The following is a 26,678-nucleotide window of genomic DNA, read 5'->3' as shown; positions in this document are numbered from 1 at the left end:
ATGGTGGCCAATACCTCACTGATTGGTGAATCTTTAATCTACACGATTAATGATCGAGTGATTTTGGTTCAGATTTTTGTTTCCGTTTTCCTTTGCATCAACTTGTTGCTTATCACAACTCTTTTATTGAAGGATTTCTTCTACAGAACCATGCGCTACATCTTATTTGCTGTTGTATTAGTGTCTGATTGTCTCTTTTTACTAATGACTGATATCCTGCTCATTCTAAGCTATTTTCGTTGTATCATACAAATGTGGTTGTGTATCAGTATATATATTGTTTTGTCTCTGTACACATTTGTCACACCAGTTACTCTGACTGCAATGACCCTGGAGCGCTATGTGGCCATTTGCATGCCCCTGCACCATGGAGAGCTGTGCTCCACACTCAGAGCTCTGCATTGCATCCTCATCATTCATGGCCTCAGCTTTGTTCCCTGCCTTGTTTTTCTCTCCATCTTTTTTACGTCTGCATCACACAGCTTCTATACCCAGGCCAGAGTATGCTCTGTGGAAATCTTCATATTGTACAGCTGGCAGGGTCATATTAGGTCAGCCATGTGTCAGTTCTACTTCTTGGTCATGTTTATTACTATGGTTTTCTCCTATGTTAAAATAATGAAAGTGGCCAAATCAGCATCAGGGGAGAATAAGAAGTCATCGTGGAAAGGAGTGAGAACTGTGGTTCTTCATGCTTTCCAACTGTTGCTCTGTGTCATCCAGCTCTGGTGCCCATTCATTGAAGCTGCAGTCCTTGAGATTAATGTGACATTATTTATTAATGTCAGGTACTTTAATTATGTCACTTTTATTCTTGCTCCAAGATGTTTGAGTCCTCTCATTTATGGCCTCAGAGATGACAAGTTTTTACTAGGACTGAAATCCTATGTTCTCTGTGGCTTTTACAAGAAACAGTCCAATTTATTTTGATAGTCTAATTCAATTTGTCATTTTACACTATGAAAAATATGTTTTAATGTGTCTTTACTAAAAAGAAATATCACACTTCACATTTGCAGCCTACCTTTCAGCACGTGGTCAGTCATGTGATTGTACAAGCAGTTAACAAATATCATTTAGTTGTTTCATTGAGTATTGTTTTCAAATTAAATGCTGTTTTATTGCACAGTTTAAATGTGCAGATTTATTTTTACACTGCAGCCTCTGGCTTAATAAACCCAAAGCTTGTTTTTTGTGGAGACCCCCACATAAGGTTTAAAGACCAGAATGTAACATTACAGTTTGTGCCATGTACACACACGCTGTTGTTTGCTGATCAGCATGGCTTCAAAAAGCTGCTTTCAGGACTGTATTATTTTTACTTTTGTTTCTAACCCTACAGACCTGTGATCTACATAACACCTTTCAAACACAATGGCAATTCAATGGGCCTAACATCCACACAAATGCAAATTAATTAATATTATGAAATCAATCAGTCCTTAGACCCTTGAATCAGACCCCCCCGAAACATCTTTTAACGTGACCACGATATCTGTACAAATCAAATCAAATTTCTTTATATTCTTCAGATATGATAGTCACATCTAGGGTTAATATCATGTTACCATAGTAACGTATGAGTACATGGCATCAACAGTAAGACCTCTATTGGTTTGTGGGTAATTTAAGTTGCTCTAACATTTTTAACTGCAGATAACCTTAAAGCATGAGCATAATATCTTGGTGATAATAGTGAAATCATTCGGTTATTAAATGAACAACTTTAAAAATGTCACTTTTGAATAAACATCCAAACTGATGCCTCTTATGACGATTGTCTTCATTGTTTTGTTTTTGTTTTGTTTTGCAAATCTTAGTTTGTTAGTTGGCTCCAGTGTGAGGGGTGTAGGTCTGCTTCCTCACTGTATCGCTCACAGGTAAAAGTTGATAAACCTCCATTTTATCAGTGGTTGTTTCAGTGATTTATTCTTGATTCTTGAAATGACAGTGCTGTTAGATAGGCTGTTACTGTCACTATGTGATGTTCCAACATAAGTAGTTTGGAAATAAAACTGAAAAAAGCATTATATCATAAAGCTAAAACATCTTTAAGCCATCATTTATGTCTATTACAATAATTAGCCCCCCCCCAAACATTAAGCAATTTTGGTCCAAAAAAAGGGACAGAGAGAAAAAAATATATATATTGTACTTACTTTAACTTAAGTAAAAATGGCAGTTGGTGCTTCTAATGGAGTGCGTTTTTTGTTTTTGTACTTGTGGTTTTACTTAAGTACAGTTTTTGAGTACTTTCATCCACCACTGCTATTGAAGTGATGTGTTTGTCGCTTGTCATCAGGAAGAGCTGAACAGGATTTAACCTCGGCAAAAACACAATGCCAAACTAACAGCCGCTCTGCAGTGGTGAGTTCCCCTGCTACTGTAAATATCACTGAAACAGAAATAAAACAAACATTTGCTCCTGAGCACTTGACAATCCACCCAACACTATGACCTCAAAAATATTTCCCTACACCTAAACTGTAAACACAAATATATTTAGTTGAAAATGTAATTGCAACCCCTGTTTCTATTAGCTTAATGAAAGGTTATTGTTGGGCAGCATGGTGGTGGAGTGGTTAGTGCTGCTGCCTCATGGCTAGAAGGTCCCTGGTTTGAATCCTTGGCCAGCTTTAGCCTTTCTGTGTGCAGTTTGCATGTTCTCACCGTGCTTGCATATTATTTCTCCAGCCACAGACATGCACGTCAGGTTCTTTGGTGACTCTAAATTGTCCGTAGGTGTGATCGTGAGTGTGAATGATTGTCTCTCTGTGTTGGCCCTGAGATAGACTGAGGACCTGTCCAGGATGTTCCCTGCCTCTCACCCAATGACAGCTGGGACAGGCTCCAGCCCCCCTGTCACCCTGAACGAGATAAGTCATTGCAGATAATGAATGGATGGAATCTATTGGTAATTTGCAATGAAATGCCTTATCTGGTCTTGTAAGATAACATCATGTTTTTGTGAATACAGCAGTATTTTTAGGAACGAATTTCTCACAGTCTCACAGTATTTCTGGTGCCTACTTATAATGTGATGCCTAAAACCTAATCACAGAAGACTTTCAACACTATAGATGTGGAAAAAAGTAACCTTGAACACAACCCAGCCATTATTGGCGAAGTCCTGCCTGTTATAAGTAAGTTTTCTCTCCAACACATGAAGTTTGTAACTACAGTTACTGTGACCTGTGAGGTTTTGTTTGCCATGACAACATTGTTTTGACTAAATGCTCATTTGATGCTTCCCTTGTGCTATTGGTGCCTCTGTGAAGCCTCCTCTCATAAAGCTACACCGAAGATGTTCATTCATCCTGTCACTCACATACTGCAGGATGTATAGTCTGGAGCCTGATGACTAGTTTATAGTCTTCACTTATTTCAGGTACATGTCACATTTTTCTCACATTTTTCATATTTCTACAAAATAAGTCCCACGTGCTACAGCTGTGAATTTGCCACAAAACAACGTGGCCATGTGAATTGTCTGAATATTTTGGATTAGATGTCAGTCACAGTTTGGTCATATGTGGGTTACAAGTAGAGCTACTGTAACTGTGCCAGTCTCTGAAACAATTGTACAATTAGCTACAACAGAGAAAAATGGCCAATAACTCACTGATTGGTGAATCTTTAATGTACACGATTAATGATCGAATGATTTTGGTTCAGATTTTTGTTTCTGTTTTCCTTTGCATCAACTTGTTGCTTATCACAACTCTTTTATTGAAGGATTTCTTCTACAGAACCATGCGCTACATCTTATTTGCTCTTATATTAGTGTCTGATTGTCTCTGTTTAATCATGACTGATATCCTGCTCATTCTAAGCTATTTTCGTTGTATCATACAAATGTGGTTGTGTATCAGTATATATATTGTTTTGTCTCTGTACACATTTGTCACACCAGTTACTCTGACTGCAATGACCCTGGAGCGCTATGTGGCCATTTGCATGCCCCTGCGTCATGGAGAGCTGTGCTCCACACTCAGAGCTCTGCATTGCATCCTCATCATTCATGGCCTCAGCTTTGTTCCCTGCCTTGTTTTTCTCTCCATCTTTTTTGCGTCTGCATCACGCAGCTTCTATACCCAGGCCAGAGTATGCTCTGTGGAAATCTTCATATTGTACAGCTGGCAGGGTCATATTAGGTCAGCCATGTGTCAGTTCTACTTCTTGGTCATGTTTATTGCTATTGTTTTCTCCTATGTTAAAATAATGAAAGTGGCCAAATCAGCATCAGGGGAGAATAAGAAGTCATCATGGAAAGGAGTGAGAACTGTGGTTCTTCATGCTTTCCAGCTGTTGCTCTGTCTCATTCAGCTCTGGTGCCCACTCATTGAAGCTGCAGTCCTTGAGATTAATGTGACATTATTTATTAATGTCAGGTACTTTAATTATGTCACTTTTATTCTTGCTCCAAGATGTTTGAGTCCTCTCATTTATGGCCTCAGAGATGACAAGTTTTTACTAGCACTGAAATCCTATGTTCTCTGTGGCTTATACAAGAAAAAGTCCAATTCATTTTGACTCACTAATGGAAATTAGTGAGTCATTTTTAATGTGTCTTTACTACAAAAATGTTTTGTATTAAGTATTTTGCCATCTTCAAATATATGTGTGTTGTTCCTATCGTATCCCCTGTACATTCTAACACAACACTAACACACCCACACTATCTATATTTTTTCATCCTTTAATTGTTTTAATATTTAATATCACTGCATATTAGCAGCTTGCAATCATGTGATTGTGGAAACACTTAAAATATAAGTTAGTCTTTACATTGAATACTTTCAAATTAAAAATGCATAATTTAATTAATCGAATAATTGAATTAAAATATGTGCATTTTCTAAAATAGTGATCCTTTCTTTGAATTGGTCTTAAGTAATATTCTAATTTTTTGAGATACTGAATTTGGTTTTCATTAGTTGTCAGTTATAATCATCAAAATTAAAAGAAATAAACACTTGAAATATATCAGTCTGTGTGGAATGAATGTATACATTATACAAGTTTCACTTCTTGAATGTAATTAGTGAAAACATCAACTTTGTGAAGATATTCTAATTATTTGACCAGCACCCGTGTAGAATTTGGGATGATGAGTAAAACGTAAATAAAAACATTATGCAATGATTTGCAAATCTCATCAACCCATATTTCAGTGATTTCTGGAGCCCATGTAGTGATGTCCAATAGAAAATAATGCCTGTTTTTAATGCAGTGCCACCTGAATGCCCAAAGATCTCGCACATCCAGTTCTGACCTTCAGCCTTGTCCCTTGCGCATAAAGGTTCCTCCTGATTCTTTGAATCTTTTGATGAGATGGTGGGATCTTCAAGGTCTTCGAAATTTTATGTTAAGAAACATTTTTAAGGAACCACTGCCCATCTTTACATTAGAGAGGCCTCTGTGAAATGCTCCTTTTATACCCAGTCGTGTTACTGACCAATTAACCTAATTAGTTGTGAAATGTTCCTCCATTTGTTTTTAATTTGTGGCACAACAGCCCATTCCCATCCCCAGCTGTGCAGTGCCGGTCCAACCCCGGTAGAAATTGGGGAGGGTATCAGGAAGGGTATCTGGCATAAAAACGTGCCAAATCAAAATGCAGACAATAATCCATCAAAGCGCGTTTTTATTCATGCCACACTCCTATCTGTAACCACATTTTAGATATTTATGATAGAATTTCTCCTAGTCAAAAGTGTATTCTTACTAGTCAGCATGCTTATTAAAGATATATACAATCACATTCTTACTACTAGAAATTGTATTTCAAAATATCACCGAATATCATAAAAATCATAAATAATCATAAATAATGGTTTTTCATTTGATATCATTGCATATTAGCAGCCTACTTTTCAGCACATAGTGAGTCACATGACTGTAAGAGGAGGTAAAAAATATAATTTAGATGTTACACTGAGCACTGTCTTCATATTAAATGTTGTTTTAGTGCATATTTAAAATGTGTGGGTGTATCATTTTACTCCATTATCTTGCTTAGTAAAGCCATTAATTGTTTTCTCAAATAGTATATTCCTTTTTCATAAAGACTTAAAGACTAGAACATATTCCTGCAGTTCCTGCCAACATATGCCAACACACTCTTCTAGCACAGCAGCTAGTGGAAATGCTTCCGAAGGAGGTGGAGGCCATGTTGTCATTGGTAGTGATTGAGCAATACAATTCAGAGTGATGTTGTTTTTTTCAAGAATGATGGTTCCATTTTAAATCTGCATTGAGTTTCATAAGCTCAACGTGTTTCATTTTGATGCATACTCCATACCGGGGAATTGATGAATTGTTGGAGAAGATTGGTTCTGTATATCAAAGCCCTTCACCTGTGAAAGTGATAGTGGCAAGTGTCTCTGGAGCCTTCAGGCAGGTCCTATATAGGATTTTGCACATCTGTATTGCCATTTCAACTGTATGGGCCACCAGCCAGTTTCTGACAAAACTGACAAAATCCACCAGGATTGTGGAGACTGCGGTGCAACAGACTTGCACAATTTTGTAAATGTCAGCAACAGAGGTGAACCTGCATATGTTTCCTTTTTAAGGGGGTGAAAATAGAAGCCCATCAAACTCCTTTTACCACCTAATCAGATATGTCTGCAACAAAGCATTGTTTGGTTGGTGGGTTATACACCTGAGTGATTTGTTTGATCATGTTCTAAGAGACTGGGATGAGAGCACCTCCAAATCCTCCTTTGAAAGAGTTAAGGGGCATTGAGTGAGATAGACAGGCAGTTGTTTTGACTTTTTTCACAAGCTTTAGTCACAAGCTTCGGGTAGTAAACAAAACAATGACATTGGAGATTCAAGTGGCTGAAAGGAGTTTCATCCCAAGAGTGACAGGGATCAACCTGAGAATTAAACTAAGGAGCTCAGATATCTGCAGGGGGACTTCATATTGACAAGGAGCCAGTTGAGACGTGCACAATTGCTGTGGGCAAAGTTTCTTTTGGTGTTATTTGTCAAACCTTGGTGTAATTTGTGACACTGCTTGTCACATAGCAGAAGGCTGCAGAGAACCAAGCACGACAGGTTTGGTCAACTGCTATGTTGGTATGATTTTGTAAACATTTTCTTGACAGACTCAGATTTCAGGATAAATGGCTGCTAACAACTCAGTGGTTAGTGGTGATTTCTTGCTGCGAAAAGTCAAGCTCATTGTTGTGCAGGTCCTGATACTGATTTTTTTTTGCATCAACGTGTTACTCATTCTAACCTTTTTTAAAAACAAGTGCTTCCATGTTACTACACGATACATGTTATTTGCTCTAACACTGCTGTCCGATAGCTTGTTGTTATTTTTGTCAGATATCCTTGTTATCTTTTTTAATTTTAATATCACCATCCATGTGTGGTTGTGTGTCATTATCTCTGTTCTGGTACTTCTCTATACTACAGTCACACCAGTTACTCTGACTGCAATGACCCTGGAGCGCTATGTGGCCATTTGCATGCCCCTGCGTCATGGAGAGCTGTGCTCCACTCGCAGGACTGTGTATTGTATCCTCATCATTCATGGCCTCAGCTCTGTGCCCTGCATTGTTATTTTCTCCATCTTCTTTGCATCGGCTTCCTTTAGCTTTTACAATCAATATCACACATGTGCAGTCGAGATGTTTTCATTTGAAATGTGGCAGAGTCTTCTTAGATCGGTTATTTATCAAATCCAGTGCTTGATCATGTTTTGCATCATCGTTGTTTCATATGTAAAAATATTGAAAGTGGCCAAAGCTGCATCAGGTGAGGACAAAAAGTTAACAACAAAAGGGCTTAAAACAGTTGTTCTTCATGGTTTTCAGCTGCTGCTTTGTCTCATCCAGCTGTGGTGTCCATTCATAGAAGTTGCTGTATTTAATTTTAGCGTATATGAAAATATCAAGTACATGAACTACTTACTGTTTTATCTTGCTCCCAAATGTCTGAGTCCTCTCATTTATGGCATCAGAGATGAGTGTTTTTTTATGGCACTGAAAAAGTATGCCTCCCTTGGCTTGTTTAAATTAAATAATATATGACTATTTAGATTTATAGTTTTTTTTTTTCTTTATATGTGCAGTTTCTTTCAATAACAGACATAATAGCTAGATTTTTACTGGATCATGCAAGAGATGGATATTAAAAAGTTGAATTCTTGTCCTCTGTCATTCTTACAAACATTGTTTCACATTGCTTATAACTTATTGAGATTTAATTTATGCATGTTATAAAATTCAGTGCTGTCAATGTTTGTATTTCTGTTTCTCTAAACAGTGTTTCCTCTGTTAAGTCTCATGGTGAAAGGGCAGATTTAGCAATAATTACCCTGAAATTTTGGGAAATGTGTCTAACTCTGTTGGTTGAAAGCTTTAAAAAAATTAGAACAATGTGCTGTGTCCTCTATAACTTATATTAAAGATACATCTTTAATGGTGTATATTAACAGTAGAAACAATTCCAGCTATAAAAACAATGCCAGGGGCGCAGACATGATGGGTAAAACCAGGTCAATTATCCCAGCCCCCAGGTCGCCTAAAATGACAGGTTATTAGCTTCTATAACAGCCTTACAGAGACTGAACATGCAGACAGTTTTGAAAAGGTCCAGCTCTAATGGCAAGGTTATTTTGAGAGACAGGTTTCAGATGTGAGATGAAGGTCAAGTGTATTCTTTATGGGCTGGGTGGGTGTAGTCTTACTGCCACAGCAATTGCAGTCTTCAAAATGGATAAGGACCCATAAAACAGGCTGCCAGTTTCCTGATTTAGGGGAAATGATTCCTTGGTAGCCTTAGCTATCCACTACGCTACATCATCTGCTAAGGTACGGGCAGCACCGACTGGGACAGGAAGAGACTAAACAAGCTGGTAAGAAGAGCCAGCTTTGTCCTGGGCTTCTTAATGGTTCTCAAAGGTTATTTGATTCAACCCTCGGTGGTCAATGCAGGGGCCAAGGCCTCCCTCTGCTGAAAAGTTCCTGCTGGCAGGGCCTTATCGATGTATGCCTGTAAGGCCAGGCACCCAGGAGCTGACAGCGAGCACAGCTCTCCCCAGAGACATGATCATGTCAGAGAATCACGAGTATCAAGCCACATGGGATGCAGGCTAGAGGCTGATCAACCATTAGTTGTCCTGTATTAAAGTCCAAAATGTTGTCAATCCATCTATCCACCCAAACCTCCTTCCTACATGACCTTTGTTGCTGTCAACATCACCTGACTTGCTCTTTCACCTCTCACCCTAAGTACTATGGCCCCTAAAAAGGCGTGTGACTTTAGTGGAACATGTTGTTTTGTAGTTTGCACATTATCTATCAAAGTGAGAACTAGTTGTGTAGCTGTGTGAGGGAATGAGTCAGGTGAGTGTATCAACAAATGAGTTCAGTTTGTCTTCATCAGACAAGTCATCCTTTTAAAGAAGTTCTTGTAACTCAGAGTGTTGTTGTGAGGGAGCATGGGACTGGGAGATTGATGCCAGGTTAAGGTGGTCATTTTACCAATTGTTCTACATTACAACCATCAACTTGAGATTTGGGTAGCGAACATAAAAATGAGAAGCTGAAGTGAAGTGGTAGAAAATCAGTTTTGTCCTTAGAGTGTCTGGGTTCAGTCTGACAGTTAAGAGATCCAGTGGGAATATTTGCATTATAATGAGCCAGTTGTGGTGAATGGGACATTGTAATATATGACTTAAGCTAATGACGGGCAAGTGCATGACATAACTGTGGGGTTATTCTTAGATGTTGTAACCTTTAAAGGCCCTCTTTTAGGAGGCTGCAAAGAGCTCAGTGGAAAACGTCCATCTCTGGAGCATCATGGAGGACTTGGTAAAGTGTTCTATCAAAACCTTAGCATTTACATTATGAAGCTTCACTGTTACAGTTTTGTGAAAACAGTGTTATTTTCCTTTCACAGATACAGTAATGGCACTTATGGAAGGTGCTGTATTAAAATAGTTGCATTTATGAGAAAGTGTTACAAGTATTTGTAAATCTCCATTGACCAACACAGGAAGGGCCCCTTTGAACAATGTCTATAACACCATAGAAATGGCTGCTAACAACTCACTGGTTAGCGGTGATTTCTTGCTGCAAAAGAAATACCTCATTATTGCCCAAGTCCTGACAATGATTTTTCTTTGCATAAATTTGTTGCTGATTATGACCTTTTTTAAAAAGAGGTGCTTTCATGGAACCGCACGTTACATTCTGTTTGCTGTTACATTACTGTCAGATAGCTTGTTGTTATTCCTGTCGGATATTATGTTAATCTTGGTCAATCACAATATCACCATCCATGTGTGGTTATGTATCATTATCTCTGTTCCTGTAGTTCTCTATACTACAGTCACACCAGTTACTCTGATTGCAATGACCCTGGAGCGCTATGTGGCCATTTGCATGCCCCTGCGTCATGGAGAGCTGTGCTCCACTCGCAGGACTGTGTATTGTATCCTCATCATTCATGGCCTCAGCTCGGTGCCTAGCATTGTTATCTTCTGTACCTTCTTTGCATCAGCCTCTCTTAGCTTTTACAAACAACATCTTCTATGTGCAGCGGAGATATTTAGTTTTAATACATGGCAGAATCGTCTTAGGACAGCAATTTATCAAATCCAGTGCCTCATCATGTTTATCATTATTGTTTTCTCATACATTAAAATACTTAAAGTGGCCAAAGCTGCATCAGGAGAGGGCAAAAATCTATCAGCAAAAGGGCTCAAAACTGTTGTTCTTCATGGTTTTCAGCTGATCCTTTGTCTCACACAACTGTGGTGTCCGTTCATAGAAGCTACTATAACTGATGCTGATTTATTTGAAAATGTCAGGTACTTTAACTACCTGATGTTTTATCTTGCACCAAAATGTCTGAGTCCTCTCATTTATGGCCTCAGAGATGAATCTTTTTTTAATGCACTGAAAAAGTCTTGCGGCATAAAAGAAATTTGATTTGAGTAACTAGATACGTTTTTGCTCTGTTAGGGCATATTTTTCCTGTTCAAAGGTATTAGCCCTCTGTTTTTCCATAGTCTCAGTCCAGCTACCTACAGTGTGTAACAGGTCCTGTATAACATTGTAGTCATATTCAGTCGGGTTCTTGGCAGTTATCAGTGAAGGGGAGTTAGGGTTTCACCAGGGAAATACACTGTATTAGCCTTCATAGTAATAAACTGGATAATTTTCTTAATTCTGAAGTAACATATACTGTAAACCATGGATACTTATGTTTGAAACTGTATATCTTCAGTTGCTGCTTATTATTATTTGCATCATGGTATTTACTGTATAACTAAAAATCAGAACTAGACCCAACCCTGTCTCCTAAAAATTACTTTCCTATACAACTAAACTGCAATTTTTCCTGGAAAATGTAATTTCAACCACACTACGTGATTCCTGTCATTGTTATGACAATATGATGTCATGCAACGTAAGTGGCGAGTTGCAAATACGTTGATACAGAACATATCAATGCAATGTTACCAGACAGCGTACTTTGTCCACCAAATTATCCGATCTTGTAGCAAAATATCCAGTTTTGTTTTCTGCCGTAATAGTCGACCCTGCAGTACAGTGTCCATTTTGTTTGACTACAGCATTACTAAAGCATTTTAGGGTTGATAATTGTGGGTGGATAGGGAACACAGAGGGCTTGTGTAATAAAGGAAAATCTAACAGTGGTTTTACTCAAAATGGGTTTTATCAGTTTTAAACAAGTCCTCAATCTTACTCCAACCTTATAGTCAGTGGTTTTCTTGCCAGAATCAAACCATACACAGGACTCCGGAGCCAGACTCAGGAACCAAACTTGCGTAGTTGTCTTGGCCTTGCTGTGCATTATAAGCCCACCACCTTTCCCACCCACATCCTGGCAGCTCCCTCTCCATCAATGAAAGTACCGTTTCATTCATTCAAAAAAGATGTGGCATCGAAACGTTTGCTACAAAAATTTAATCCCATTTGCAGTTTAGTGATATAGGAACGTAGTTTCTAGAAAACAGTGTTGCTAAACCATGCATACAATTGCTAGGATAATCTGAGAAAAGCCTCTGGATCACTGCATGCTGCCATTATTCTATATTGTTCATATCTTCTTTTTGGTTGAATGGTGATGGGTTCTAAAGGAAATGGATTACTTTTGTTCTAGTGTGTTTTAAACAATAGTGAGGTGCCCAGATGTAGTTTGTTTTAAGGTTTGTGATTGTTCTTCCTCTTTACACTAAGGCCCCTCTAAGCCTCAGAGAAAATGTGAAATAAATTTTTGTAAATAAAGACAGTCGCATTAAACAAAGACACCAAGAATGTGTATTTTTGGTTTATTTCAAAAGTTCAAAAGACGACCCAGCAAACGACCCATACATGAAACTTTTTGCAAGAAACCCACAACAAAGAATGAATGCAATGATGGGCCAGGAGATGTAGAGTTTACCTGCACATGGATATGTAGATATGCATCTGCGGAGAAGATCTTTATGGAACTTGTGGAAAATAGTCCGAAAGAGCACTTGGCCACCACCATGCCCCTTTGCCTTAACCAGCTGTGGTGTTCATTCATAGAAGTTGCTGTATTTAATTACACTTTTTATGAAAATATCAAGTACATTAACTACATAATGTGTATCTTACACCAATACGTCTGAGTCCTCTCATTCATGGCCTTAGAGTTGAATGGTTTCTGATGGCACTGAAAAACTAGGCCTCTGTTGCTTGTTTGAATTAAATAATATATGACAATTTAGATTCACAGTTTTGTGCTTTATATGTGCAGTTTCTTTCAATAACAGGCATATTAACCAGATTTTGTGTCCATTCATAGAAGCTGCTGTACGTAATTTGAGTTTTTTTCAAATGTCAGGACCTTTGATTACATCATGTTTTATGTCCTCTAATTTATGGCCTCAGGGATGGATGTTTTTTTAATCACTCAAACATTGTGCATCCGTAAATGGTTAGGTGCGTCTTGACATTCCCTGATGTTTTGTGTATTCTGCCTGCTGTAAAAGTTATATTTTTTTGTTGGAAGGATTGCGCAGTTAACTCTGTCATGTTAAAGATTGTGAACACTTTTAGTTCGCCAAAAAATAAAAACCAAAAAGATGAGCTTTTGTAAGATGTAATTTCAATACCACACGGCTGTTTGGTCTCCTGTAGGATATAGAGGAGAGAGTCTGTCCGTGTGCTCATACTGACCACCCCATGCTACTCTGTTTATAGGATTGTGCAATGCTAAATGTATTTGTTCTCACTTTTTGACATTGTTGGTGTATATTTGTTATGATGTTGTAGATATGAAATATTTGACTAATGTATTTATTTTCATGAAAACATGTATTTTGTTTCTGATATTTTGCACGTTGCTTTTGGTTGTGGCTTTAAATTGATTGTAAACATTTTATTATTTCATTTTATTTTAGTTTCACTATTTGGGGTAAATTTATTTTCTGCTCATGGTAGCATTAATATTTTTGTAAGTTATGTTTGAAGGCCCAATATGCTGAGCACATACATACTGCTATGTATATGCAAAAAAACAAATGCTCGATGACATCGAAAATGGAGACGTACGACACAGTCTGTCCGTGTGTGCACACTGACCACCCCACGATATTATTTTTGTAGAATAAAACTGTAAATCCAGAACAATTCATACTAAAAAAAGAAACATACCCTTTATTTATTTTTAAGTTTTTCTGCACCTGTTTGACTCATACAGACCAAAACTGTAATAATTATTATTCCCAGATGAAAAACAAGAGCTCTGGTGCAGAAGACCTCCTGGCTAGAGGGGCAACTTCAGGGACTAGGTGAATGTTGACCATTGAGGTTGAACCAGGATCAGGTTCTGTATAAAAGCAGTAACTGAGTGGAAAATCAAAATCTAGGAACAGATTCAGGAGAATGAAAGGGACACTGGGAGGCTTACACTCAAAGGTACAATTATAAAGATCATCAACATCTAATGGTTCGTCTCCTAACCATCTTTTAGAATTTTCAGTTTTACCCTTATAAAAGTTTAGTGGCATTTGATGTTTTTTTTTTCCAGTCTATAATTGGTTAATACCATAACTTATTTCTAATGCCTTTTAAAGCCTTGTTACTTGTTTCTAAGTAACAAGTTTATTGTTTAAGGAATTTTGTTCAGGTGCCAGGAATTGAACCATGACCATAAGCTGTGATTGTTGGATGGCGGCTGTACAGCATCAGTGTACTGATCATGTAAAGTCTGATCCTCCATTACCTGAGAAAGCTGGTTTCCATGGGTTACCTGGTTACTTAAGTGCATGTAAATGCAGTTAGGGAAAAGAGGAGACTTTAGTGGTTTAGACATTGGATTAGATGACATCAGCCAATAGGGAGAGGAACCAAATGCAATAACAGAAGTGTGTTGGGCAAAGTTCCATGTAGTGTAACCTTTAAAGTCACTCACAGTCATCTCACAGAAGGCAGCACTGAGCTCAGCAGAAGGACACAGACCGGGTTTGTAAAAAGAACCTCATTTTACACAGATATCAAGAGAATGGCTACTAACAACTCATTGGTTGGTGATTTTTTTCAGAACAATGTCAAGCTCATCATTGTGCAGGTCCTGATAATGATTTTTCTTTGCATCAACTTCTTACTCATTATAACCTTTTTAAAAACGACGTTCTTCCATGGAACTGCACGCTACATCTTATTTGCTGTTACGTTAGTGTCAGATAGCTTCGTCTTATTCCTTACTGATTTACTGTTCACGTTGGGCCTTTTTAATATCACCATCACTATGTGGTTATGTATCATTATCATTGTTCCAGTATATCTGTATAGTACAGTCACACCAGTTACTCTGACTGCAATGACCCTGGAGCGCTATGTGGCCATTTGCATGCCCCTGCGTCATGGAGAGCTGTGCTCCACTCGCAGGACTGTGTATTGTATCCTCATCATTCATGGCCTCAGCTCTGTGCCCTGCATTGTTATTTTCTCCATCTTCTTTGCATCAGCCCCCCTCGGCTTTTACAAACAACATCATATATGCACAATGGAGATCTTTGACATATGGCAGAGTCATCTTAGGACAGCAGTTTATCAACTGCAGTTCCTGATTATGTGCATCATCATTGTTTGCTCATATGTTAAAATAATGAAAGTGGCCAAAGCTGCATCGGGAGAAAATAAAAAGTTAACAACAAAAGGGCTCAAAACAGTTGTTCTTCATGGTTTTCAGCTGCTGCTCTGTCTCATCCAGCTGTGGTGTCCGTTCATAGAAGCTAATCCTTATTTTAGTTCATTAAAACATGTCAGGTACATTAACTACATCATGTTTTATCTTGCACCAAAATGTCTGAGTCCTCTCATTTATGGCCTCAGAGATGAGTGTTTTTTAAATGCATTGAAAAACTTTGTCTCATTGGGCCTGTATAAAAGAAACGTTATTTAGAAAACATTTAAATTTGTTTGCTGTACGTGCACAACTCTCTATCTGCAAGCATTGATATTATTGCTGATGTGAAAGTACCAGGTCTTGTTCAAATTTGCAATACTACTCAGATAGGTTTTATACACAACACAGCTGTGTGTAAAACGTTTTCTCATGAACCTATGTTTCACTGTGGATAAAACATAGGTTCAAGAGATCCGCCAGTGCATTCTGTTTTTAGTTACGGTTTCAACATGGTGCTATTTTTTTCGAAAAGCTGTGTTGGGTTATTGAGTGAAATTGACTGTTTCCAAATATACTGGAAACTATAACTATCATTGTACTGCTTATCCCATAGGGACACACATAGTACGCTTGCTTGCTTTTAAAATGCTGTACATTGCATTAAAAAAGTATTAACTTGTACTTTTTATTAGAAGTGTTATAGACTTTTGAAGCCTTTTTTGCTCTTCTATGCTTTACGAAAAACTGTACACTCACTGTCCACTTAACCTGTATAATCTCATTAAATACAGCAGCTCTGCGATGAATTCAGTCAGGTGATAAATCTACTGTGTTTATTATTAGGGTGAAAGTGTTTGGGGAAATTATACTGCAATGCATTAAATCAAGTGGTGGTTCATTATGCAAAAAATAAATAAATACTATGGTGTAGATACTGTGGTGGAGCACATATACTGTTTTATAAGTTAGTTTGAAAACAGTGAACAATATTTTTAGTTTTTAATGTTTTGCAATAGTGGTTTGAGTTTATACGTTTCAAAGTTATTAGTAATATGCTGATTTTTTTTTTATCCAAACAAGTTGTGATATTTGTTTTTATGCTGCAATTGCATATTGCATATTGAGTTTTTCATGCTTTTCATTCACATAGCCCAATAGACAATAGAACCACTCCTTAATATCATGAACTCCAGTTTGACTCTACCATCCACTTTAACCGCATTTAATTTTTTTTTTTTAAAGCATAGAATTATCACCTTTCTTACAGTTTGCCTGAGATGAGATTGGTATTAAATTATTATGGCATCCACATTTTACATCTACTCAATTCTACATGTTACCATTGTTTATATTAATAATTTATAGGTTAATAGTGGTAGAATGATGATTAGGGGTTTTAAAGAATAGGTTTGCAGTTGCAAGTCCTTTTACAAAAGTGTCCCATATGCAGTTTTGCTGTAATGGTTTTCCCACTGGAGTGTAAGTGACGGGGGACAAAGGCTTTCTTCCATGCAAAAATACAACCACACATAAAATCAGGTGGATGTCATCGTCCACCTATCATGACCTATCAGTCATAGTAACACTGAAAATAAGGGACTGCATAAAGATTGGCCCCTTTGAAGTAGCTCATCTAGTTTATCACTAGTTGCAGCTAATTTATTTGCAGTTTCCTGATATTTCTGAAAATATTGTTCATGTGATCTGTTCTTTACCAAGTCACAAACAAACAATATTTCTATAATTCCTGAAAAAACACAGTCATGATCTTTCATGTCTTTATTTATGAACACACAAAACATACAAAGTGATGGTGGAAAAAGTAATGGAAAGAGGGTCTTAATCATTGGTTGAACCTTATGTAGCATGAAATAACCTAAAACAAGCCCTTCCTGCACGATGTTCAGCAGGAATTTTGACTTGTACTTCACTGTTGGGATGATGTTTTCACGTTGGTATGTTATATATGGTACAGTTACCCCATACACTGTGGGTTTATCCCAAACAATTCTACTTTCATTTCAACGACCCACCGGCATTTCCCTATTAGTGGTGTGGAGTGTCAAGGTGGTCTTTGGCAAACTGCAGATGTGCTACAGTAGTTTTTAGGAGAGTGGTGGCTTTCCTCTGTCAGTTGTCAGTTTAATTTTTTTGCAAGTGGTTGACTCACAAACAGAAGTTAAGAAAGTCCAATGAATTCAATTATTAGCCGTTGCTCCAGGGCTATTTTCTTACATTACTGAGCAGTCTGTTTTGTGTCTTTGGAGTGATGGTGACTGGATGCTCACTTCTATGCAGAGTAGTCACAGTATAACATTGTCTCTACACTACAGACAGTGTGCATAACTGTGGACTGATAAATATCTAATGAGGACTGTTTTAGCTTAAAAATATTGTGGTCATTGAAGTTTGTGAGTTTAGTGAAGATCAGATCACAATTCATGACTAACACATCTAGGAAAAATAGATAATGGTGCCAAAACTCTTGTGACTGTTTATATGATGCCAGATCACAAAAAGCATATGGCCTCTTTAAGCTTGACATTTAGACATCTAGTAAAGACTTTTAAATCTAATACTGAACATGCACAGACCTCCAAAATTGTCTTAGTGAGATGTTCTGTTATTGCTTTATCATGTATGTCAATGGACGTCCAAAATACAACTTTGATATTTTGTCTAAACACTACACTTATTTCATATCTCCACAGACAGAGGAAAGAGCTCCTTGTCAGACATCCAAATACAGAACCTGTTTTGGACAAACAGCTAAAGAGTTATATCTAAGTAAGAACTGGAAACACACAGAACAAACAGTACTTTCACTCCTCTACCACAATCCCAACATGCAGTGGGGAGTTGTGGGATATAATGACCAACAGAAGGCTTGGTTATCCTTGGGTTTTCACCTCCAAGGACTCCATAAGTCTGATGAGGAGCTAGTGTGATGGTTCTTCGATTTCTGCAGACAAGATCTGAATCGGTTAAGGCTTTGAAACACCAAACTGATGTAAAGCACTAGAACATACTGCAAAGATGATAACCAACAAGCAAGTAGTGCCACATGCTCTGAACCTGCATGATTTGTACCAAACCTGCAAGGTTTGTAACTACTTCTAGTCAATTCTGATAACAAGAGGTTCATATTGTATTGTTAATTCTTTGGTATCTTCTCATGCACTGATTGACTAAGCAGAACAATGTGGTCTCACTAACTGACAGGCCAATCGATGCCAATTCAATATGTCGAATCAGCCGAAAGCCATTATAGAGGTCTGACTAGCACCAACAGTGCAGAGTGTATGCCTAAGACTTGGCTTCTTGACGCTGGGCAACTGTCTGACCGTCTCCTTATTGGGTCACGGTACCAGGGGCTTAGGTGGAGAAGGCAGGTAAGCAGGCAGACAGGATACCCCGCAAAAGAAAAACTTAAGGCAGCACCATCAGGAGTGACTGGAGAGTCTACAGTGGAGAGTCTCTGTAGATGAGCAGACAATCAGGCCAATTAGTGCTGCAAACATGGGAGCTTAAATAGTGAAGGAGGCACAGGAGAAAGCCATCAGGACTGATTTACTAAAGTATCAGAATTGAACAGGAAGTGTGAATGAGGGACTACAAAATAAAAACAAACAACAGGAAGTAAGGCTGGTGACCATGACAGAAGTATTTTTTAATGTGTTTTTAATTATTTAATTATTAATTATTTTAATTATTATTAATAATTATTAATTAATTTAATAATTTAATTATTAAATAGCTTTTCATGGTTATTGTGGGATTTATTTTTCAGAGAGTGTGTAGCACAGCTATCTGTGTTGCAGGGGTATACAAATGGCCACATTCCAGAGTCATTGCAGTCAGAGTAAGTGTGCGACTGTAGTACAGAGAACTACAGGAACTACAGGACTTATTCTTGTCTGATATCCTTGTCTTTTCACCAATCCAATACAACTGAACGGCTTATTGAAGTTTACCCTTCTTTTGGGCAGAGGGTGCTGTAGAAGTTTGGAGTGACTGTTGAAACAAGCCATCCCATTTGAAAAAAATAACAGCCTTATTCATATCCTTAGCAAGCGAACATGTTTTAAGTTGGTTTTGGGGTTAGCCAAGGTTGAAGTTTACCACTGATCCTGTTTGCACAGGCACAGCATGGGAGAGAAGAGTGTGTGGTTTTGGAAGTTCAGAATTGTTTTGCTGATTGTGGAGAACAGCATGGTTAGACTGCCTTCACCAGACCACGATGTTCATCATGGAGTTGGGAGGCTTATGGCTGAGTGGGAAGTGGCCAAGAGCAGAGCACTTCCAAGTCGTGCTGTGAAGTGAATTGCTGCCTCAAATAAAAGAGTTCAAGTATCTCAGGGTCTAATTTAAGACTGAGAATAAATAGTGTGAGACTGCCAGGCAGATAGCTGCTAGGTCAGCAGTAATGTCAATCCACATTACAACCTGTACCTTTGGGAATGAGTTTTAAGTAGTGAACAATGGGCAGAATGAGCTCTTAGCTTAAAGTGCTTGGGTTCAGCATGGGTCTCCAGAGAGAGCTTTGGCATTGGAAGGAGTCAATTAGGTGCTTTGGTGATTAGAATAGATGACATCAGTCAGTGAAGGGGACGAGCAAAGTGCAATGACAGCATTGTGGTGGGCAGAGTTTCATATTGTGTTTTTAAAATGTTACCTTTAAAGTCCGTCTCACATCTGTCTCTCAGAAAGCAGATCAGGCATCAGCAGAAGACATTTGTTTCTGAAACAGAAAACAAGGTTTATGAAGTGTTTTACTTAAATCACAACATTTACAAATGTGTATTTTTCCAATTTTCTAACACTTTCACAATATCTGCTTTTGACATATACTGTAATGGTACTTTTCATCAGTGCCTCATACGAGTGTGTTTGCTTAGAAAATCAAGAAAAATGGCTGCTAACAATTCATTGGTTCCTTATGATTTCTTCCAGCAGGACGTCAAGCTCATCATTGTGCAGGTCCTGATAATGATTTTTCTTTGCATCAACTTCTTACTTATTGTTACCTTTTTTAAAAAGCAGTGCTTCCATGGAACTGCACGCTACATCTTATTTGCTGTTACATTACTGTCAGATAGCTTGTTGTTATTCTTGTCTAATATCCTTGTCATCCTGAGCACTTTTAAAATTACCATCCATGTGTGGGTATGTGTCATTATCTCTGTTCCTGCACTTCTCTATACTACAGTCACACCAGTTACTCTCACTGCAATGACCCTGGAGCGCTATGTGGCCATTTGCATGCCCCTGCGTCATGGAGAGCTGTGCTCCACTCGCAGGACTGTGTATTGTATCCTCATCATTCATGGCCTCAGCTTTATACCCTGCACTGTTATTTTCTCCATCTTCTTTGCATCAGCCTCTCTTAGTTTTTACAAACAACATCATCTATGTGCAGTGGAGATCTTTGACATATGGCAGAGTCATCTTAGGACAGCAATTTATCAACTGCAGTTCCTGATTATGTGCATCATCATTGTTTGCTCATATGTTAAAATAATGAAAGTGGCCAAAGCTGCATCGGGAGAAAATAAAAAGTTAACAACAAAAGGGCTCAAAACAGTTGTTCTTCATGGTTTTCAGCTGCTTCTTTGTCTCATCCAGCTGTGGTGTCCATTCATAGAAGCTAATCCTTATTTTAGTTCATTCAAACATGTCAGGTACATTAACTACATCATGTTTTACCTTGCACCAAAATGTTTGAGTCCTCTCATTTATGGCATCAGAGACGAGTGTTTTTTTAATGCACTTAAAATCTATGCATCCTTTGGCACATATAAAAGAAATGTTATTGAAAAATTTGAGAAATAAATAGCTCAATGTGTTTGTTATGATTTTGTGTAACAGGCAATAAGGGTTCTGTTTTCTATGTTTTTTGCTGCTATATATTATGTCACTATCACATCTTGTATAATATTTAAGTCCTATTAAGTTGGGTGCTTGCTTGTTGTCATAATGTTTTTCACACAGTCAAACAAAGTTGTGTCTCTTCTAAGGAAATTTAGCAGTTTATTTAAAAATGTAAAAATAAAATACATAATGTATAGTACATAATATGATAAAAAATACAACATGCATTGATGTTTGTAGGTTGTCATATGTAATTGTGTGTTTCCCTGCAAGTTATAAACTGGATAATTTCACAGTTAGTCCTGCACAGACTAATACTGTATAATATAGATGTTTGTTTTCGAAGTTTTGTCCACTGTATTCACATGTCTCCAACTATCTTCGAATGTCATTTTTGCCGCAGCACAGTGGCTTTTGTATTTTAAAGATTGTGTTCTTCTTTGCTTTATAGTTTTCATGGTGAGCTGCTGCTCTTTATCGCTTTGACCATAACTGTTGTGTTTTTGTGACGGGATGAATTCTCATTGTGTTGCTTCAGTGACCAACTCATTCTTGTGCAGCTATGGGTGATGATTTGTCTTTATATCACTTTCATGCTCATAGTTACCTTTTGTAAAAAGGAGAGATCATCACAACTACACTCTACGTCTTATTTTCTGCTACTCTTCTGTCAGATAGCTTGATTTAAATCCTGACTGATAGTTTGCTGATCTTGTCCTTTTTTCAGTTGACCATGCACATGTGGTTAGGCATCATTATCTCTGTTCCTGTAGTTCTTTATACTACAGTCGCACACTTACTCTGACTGCAATGACTCTGGAGTGCTATGTGGCCATTTGTATGCCTCTGAAACACAGATAGCTGGTCTCCACACTCTCTGAAAAATAAATCCCACAATAACCATGAAAAGCTATTTAATGATTCCCATTAATTGTACATATATCTGTTCTTTATTTGGCTTACATAGCTTACAGTGCATCCAGAAAGAATTCATATGTGATATTCTTTGTTTTTTTTAGACTAATGTCATATTTATGGAATGATTTCGCCGCATAAATCAAGAGCATATCTTTTAAAATCTGACCACTTACTCTAATAATTTTATATTCAGATGTCTCTGCTCGCACTCCAATTTACTCTGCTCTCACTCCTAACTGTCTATTTGCTCTCAGATTTCCTGTGTCCATCCGGTTCTTGGTCTCCTCTCTTAGGTCCTTTTTCCCAAATTGTTCAGTTTGGCTGGACGATCACCTCTTGGAAGAGTCCTGGTTGTGCCAAACATCTTATATTTGAGAATTATGGAGGCCACTGGAACTTGCACTGCAGCAAAATTTTTTGTAGCCTTCCCCAGGTCTGTGCCTTGCAATAACCCTGCTTCTATGTTCTGCAGGCAGCTCCTTTGACTTCATGGCTTTTGCTCTGATACAGTACACATTGTCAGCTGTGAGGGCTTCTATAGAAAGGTGTGCACCTCTCTAAATCATGTCCAATCAAGGTGGACTCCAATCGAGGTGTAGAAACATCTCAGCAACAATCAATAGAAATTCAAGGCATCTGAGCTAAATTGCATGTGTTGTTGCAGAAGGTCTGAATACTTACATTTTTTCTTTTTAATAAATTTACAGACATTTCTAAAATTCTAAAATTTACAGAATTGACAAAAGTGAAGGGGGTCTGGAAACTTTTTGAACGCAACATCTTGAAGTGCAGTTTAATTCAAAAGACATGCAGAGATAAGTAAGTAATGTTAACATAAAACTGGACAAATAAAACACACGTTAGTTGAAAGGCACGGTAAGCAGTTTCCGGAAAGAGGGAAAAACAAACATAAGGGCAGTACAGGCGATATGGCTGCAAGTTGTAGGTCAAATTTGGTCTGAAAGTGTTGAACAGTCTCTGTTTCAACCGGAATAAGAAGGGGATGCGTCATCGGTCCGTTCACTGGCTCAGTTTTGAGCCCGTCTTGCTACTGAAGAAAGCTTCAGTAAATAAGTCAAAAGCAGAAGAAACGGAGTTGTTCCTGCTTTTCCTGCGGTTGGCTTATGCCTTTTTTTAAGTTTGTCGTTGAAGCAGAGACCCCAGAAAATTTTACAATAGGAGGTCTAGAGACCTCCTATAACACTATAACACTAACAATATAAACATGAAGACATCGAAACAAACTGAGTCAAATAAACTGTTCATACATTTATTTTCTTAATTGCTATGAGGTGAACAGAGAAAAAAAAAATTATTTTTAAAAATGTTAAAACAAAATATCGAATAAAGGTGTCATACAACACATCCAGGGGATTCAATAGACACTGTAAAATAGCTCCAAAAGACGCAGGCATTAATATATGAATTAATTAAATAGTTTAAAATAATGATTTATGCAAATGTACAGAATTGACATTGTTAGCAAGTGATTTCATACACTTTTCACAGTTTTAATAACATGTAAAGATCTTAACAGACTCAAAAGCAAGAGGAACATATTAGGGAAATAAGACACCTCAAGCTTATCAACGCTTATCGCCATGAGATCAATAGCATATTGACATGCACTTGTTTTTTTCCTGTTTTCCACTACCTTTGTCTCTTTAGTCCTCTCGTAGATAAGCTTCGTGTATCTCATGCTCGTCACTATTCTCTAGGGAGGCAGCATATTCTGCCATCCTTTGAATCTCTTCTACTTTAGTCTCAGCCAACTTCTTATCTGCATCTGCAGAAAGTTTCCGGGCCTCCTCCACCTGTGTTTGGGCCACCTGTATATTTGTCCTCAATGTGACAGCCGCCTCTTCGCCACCTGGAGACACAGGTTCAATCAGAAAGTTCATGGGTGCTCAGACAGCAGTTAGCCATTTAAATCCCTTTATTATTGCATAGTAAGGAAGGTTATTCTCACCTGAAGTGTACGCTGCCTCAGCTGCTAGTTTGCACAAGTTGACAGAATTCATCCAAGTTGACTCAAAACGTTTGCAATCATTAAGTCTTTCACTGGCCTGTCAAGACAAAAATGAGAAGACAAACTTAATATTATAAGAATATGTACTTTTTATAATAGTCAAAGTTGGTTTCAACTGGACATCAGAAGATACTGAACATGTAATCTAACCTCTGAACGCTGGACATTGATCAACCGCAGGAGTGACTCCTCGTCCGCTGGGGTCAGTTTTCCCAGGGAGGCCAAATACCTTCTTTGGAGAATGATGCGTTTGTGCACAGCCTGTCAGGAGCAACAGACGGTCAGGAACAGTCAAAGAAAATCTTTCAAATATTAACTTTACAGTCTTTGTTTATTGTATCTGATGAGACGTCAATAAAACATGATCAGACAAGTGTGAGTGTTCTCTTTAAGATAAGAGGGAGATAGGGTGTATTTGTTCAGCTGTGCCAACGTGTCGAGGACGGTTTTTCGCTCCTACGGTGTGACTTTAACCCAGAGATTTGTAGGATGTGTAAACTTTTAAATCACATCTTCAAATCAAAGTTCAGGACAACGGAGTTTCAGAGGTATTATCTGAGTAACAAAGTGATGATTCAAACCATCATGATCGTGAGGATCCGGATTTTCATGATGGTGTTTGTCACACTACTGGCTTATTTCCAGGGAAGATTTAAATTCAGATTTAGACTGAGACCTGTGTAATGTGACGTAAATGTTTTAGATTTGATCAAAACCTACTTTTGCATAGTCTGTGAGGGCATCAAGAAGAGCCAATGTGGTCTGGGAGAGGAAAGTACTGGAACTGTCTGTAACCACTGAGGCTGCTCTTCTGATCAAGGAGTCATGCGAGAGGCTTTCCACCTGCTATACAGGGGAAATCAAATGTTTGAAAATGAGTATTTTCTTCAAATATAACCGACTTTTACAGCAGCGGTTCTTGGGATGGGATATACGATCCCTGAGTACCCACCTGTCTAAAAGGGGCAGCAAAAATCCCCCGGTACGATTCTATGCTCATGTGCACAGAGTCTGTTGGTTCTTCCAACTTCTGGACTCCAGGCTTTTTGAATAGGATATTTTCAGAACTGCTGTAGAGAAATTATGAGAGGATGTTAGCAAGTTGTTTTAGTTAAGTAGCATAGTGCTGGGAGGTTTAAGCTTATGGTTTGATGTCTGAAAATGTAAATGATGCATCAAACATCCACAAAGATCTAGTTCTTAGCACATAAAATTTACTGATTTCTGGACTCTCTCCGTTGTTGATGCAGGTTCAGCAACAACCCTACATGGCAGTGCTCACTATCCATTACGTACCTTAGCACACGGATGCAGGCGGCTCCTCTCTTAAGAACACTCTTGTTGGTCTGCAGCATTGGAATATCTGAGGGGTTTCGCAAAAATCCTCCAGCAGCACGGCTGGCACATTGCGCACACTGACGAACTGCTTGCATTTTGCAGGTTTGGCGCACTTGAATAATGTAGTCGATATAATCTCTGCAAAATTTCTGAAATTAAAACAAACTGGCTGTCAAAACCCTGCTGACAAGTTTGCTCGAAAAACCCTTCAGTCTTCTCAAGGCTACCAACTGTTTTGTGCTGTGGGTATTTGTAAGGTCCCAGCAACATTTCATTGCGTCAAAGATATTGATCTGTTGACTCTGGCTGCAAATGTGCGTATCTGGTGTTATCTGCAGAGGCCACAGAGACAGAAAATGAGTTCAGGTTGCAGGACCTGATGTGTTGGTTGCTTTAGCAACACTTTCTCTCCCTTGTTCTGTTGTGTGTGCGTGAGGGAGGACCAGTTGGAGGTCAGCATACAATATTTATATATTTATACGTTGTTGCTATTGCTTGGGATTGCTACATCTGCCACCACAGCCTTGTTCTTCTCTTTGTCCACACTTACTATCGGGATGGTTGGCCATTACCAGTTTGTCAGTCCCAGAGAATCTCAGCTCTGTCATTCTACACCAACCTTTGGAGGTGTGTCCCATTTTGACTTTGGGACTTCCAGCCCGTACTTGGCAGAAAGGTTTCGGTACACTATGCCAGTCACTTGGTTACGGAGGTCCATGTATACAGTATATATGGCAGTGGACATATAGCTGAGGCCTTTCTATGTTGATTTTTTTGTTCTCTCTGTCCTTCTCTGGGTTTCCTTTAGGCTGTGAGGACTATTTGCTTGTTTTGTAATTACTTTAACCAAGTATTCTATTCAAGTATGTCCTAAACATGAAGGAAACAAGTCCACAAGCAGTATTGTGACATTACAACTTTTCTTGATTTGCTTCATTAAAAGTAGCTCTGTCTTATTCATTTTACACTTTTCTATATTATGTAATATTTTCTTAAAGTTCTTCTTGCCAAATGTTTTGCAGTTACATCCATTAATCTCATCGTCTGCAAATAAAGTATTTGCTGAGGTGGGGTCCACTGGGGTCCAGAAGCAGAAAGTTTGTTTTGGAGGCAGATTTTGGTCCAAACCCCTGCAGTCCTGATTACTGAGGGATGACGCAGTACTTGCGCAAAGAGCTGATGAGCCCCAGTGAGCTGCTCTCTACAGAGTCAATTTGTTTGCCAAACAAGTGAAAACTTTCGGTTGCACAATGAGACTCAGGAGCTTTGTGTTAATAATTAGCCAGTCTGTTAATTACTAAGCAGGGGAAATGGGATAAGTTCTCCAACAGTGCTCTGGAGATATCATACTGTCTTGTTCTTCAAAACAACA

General features: G+C 38.3%; 7 protein-coding genes across 10 annotated transcripts; 6 read left to right on the top strand and 1 right to left on the bottom strand.

The window, feature by feature from the left end:
- Positions 1 to 930, top strand: LOC137129093 (odorant receptor 131-2-like). Its single transcript, XM_067507937.1, has one exon. It carries the CDS (start codon positions 1 to 3, stop codon positions 928 to 930), a length of 930 nt encoding a protein of 309 aa, XP_067364038.1.
- A 2,676-nt stretch (positions 931 to 3,606) lies between these two features.
- Positions 3,607 to 4,533, top strand: LOC137129108 (odorant receptor 131-2-like). Its single transcript, XM_067507970.1, has one exon. It carries the CDS (start codon positions 3,607 to 3,609, stop codon positions 4,531 to 4,533), a length of 927 nt encoding a protein of 308 aa, XP_067364071.1.
- Positions 4,534 to 7,133: 2,600 nt separating this feature from the next.
- On the top strand, positions 7,134 to 8,048 carry LOC137129248 (odorant receptor 131-2-like). The gene has a single exon (XM_067508192.1). The coding sequence runs from the start codon at positions 7,134 to 7,136 to the stop codon at positions 8,046 to 8,048; it is 915 nt and encodes a 304-aa protein (XP_067364293.1).
- A 2,007-nt stretch (positions 8,049 to 10,055) lies between these two features.
- On the top strand, positions 10,056 to 10,955 carry LOC137129247 (odorant receptor 131-2-like). The gene has a single exon (XM_067508191.1). The coding sequence runs from the start codon at positions 10,056 to 10,058 to the stop codon at positions 10,953 to 10,955; it is 900 nt and encodes a 299-aa protein (XP_067364292.1).
- A 3,568-nt stretch (positions 10,956 to 14,523) lies between these two features.
- Positions 14,524 to 15,426, top strand: LOC137129246 (odorant receptor 131-2-like). Its single transcript, XM_067508190.1, has one exon. The coding sequence runs from the start codon at positions 14,524 to 14,526 to the stop codon at positions 15,424 to 15,426; it is 903 nt and encodes a 300-aa protein (XP_067364291.1).
- A 4,635-nt stretch (positions 15,427 to 20,061) lies between these two features.
- LOC137129094 (odorant receptor 131-2-like) lies at positions 20,062 to 20,982 on the top strand. The gene has a single exon (XM_067507938.1). The coding sequence runs from the start codon at positions 20,062 to 20,064 to the stop codon at positions 20,980 to 20,982; it is 921 nt and encodes a 306-aa protein (XP_067364039.1).
- A 2,213-nt stretch (positions 20,983 to 23,195) lies between these two features.
- LOC137129166 (diablo IAP-binding mitochondrial protein-like) lies at positions 23,196 to 25,549 on the bottom strand. 4 transcript variants are annotated; one of them, XM_067508091.1, is made up of 6 exons: positions 25,265 to 25,549; positions 24,921 to 25,035; positions 24,689 to 24,811; positions 24,119 to 24,229; positions 23,909 to 24,005; positions 23,196 to 23,809 (listed from the first exon to the last, which is right to left on the bottom strand). In XM_067508091.1, the coding sequence occupies exons 1-6, from the start codon at positions 25,399 to 25,401 to the stop codon at positions 23,604 to 23,606; spliced, it is 789 nt and encodes a 262-aa protein (XP_067364192.1). In that variant the 5' UTR covers positions 25,402 to 25,549; the 3' UTR covers positions 23,196 to 23,603. The 4 variants fall into 4 exon arrangements, with proteins under 4 accessions (XP_067364192.1, XP_067364191.1, XP_067364190.1 ...); XM_067508090.1 differs by having other exon boundaries at positions 24,921 to 25,038; positions 25,265 to 25,546; XM_067508089.1 differs by having other exon boundaries at positions 24,689 to 24,814; positions 25,265 to 25,545.
- Positions 25,550 to 26,678: the final 1,129 nt, after the last annotated feature.

This window comes from Channa argus, chromosome 6 (assembly GCF_033026475.1).
Source record: "Channa argus isolate prfri chromosome 6, Channa argus male v1.0, whole genome shotgun sequence".
NCBI classification, from domain to species: Eukaryota; Metazoa; Chordata; class Actinopteri; order Anabantiformes; family Channidae; genus Channa; species Channa argus.
This window is presented reverse-complemented; position numbering and strand designations above follow the sequence as displayed.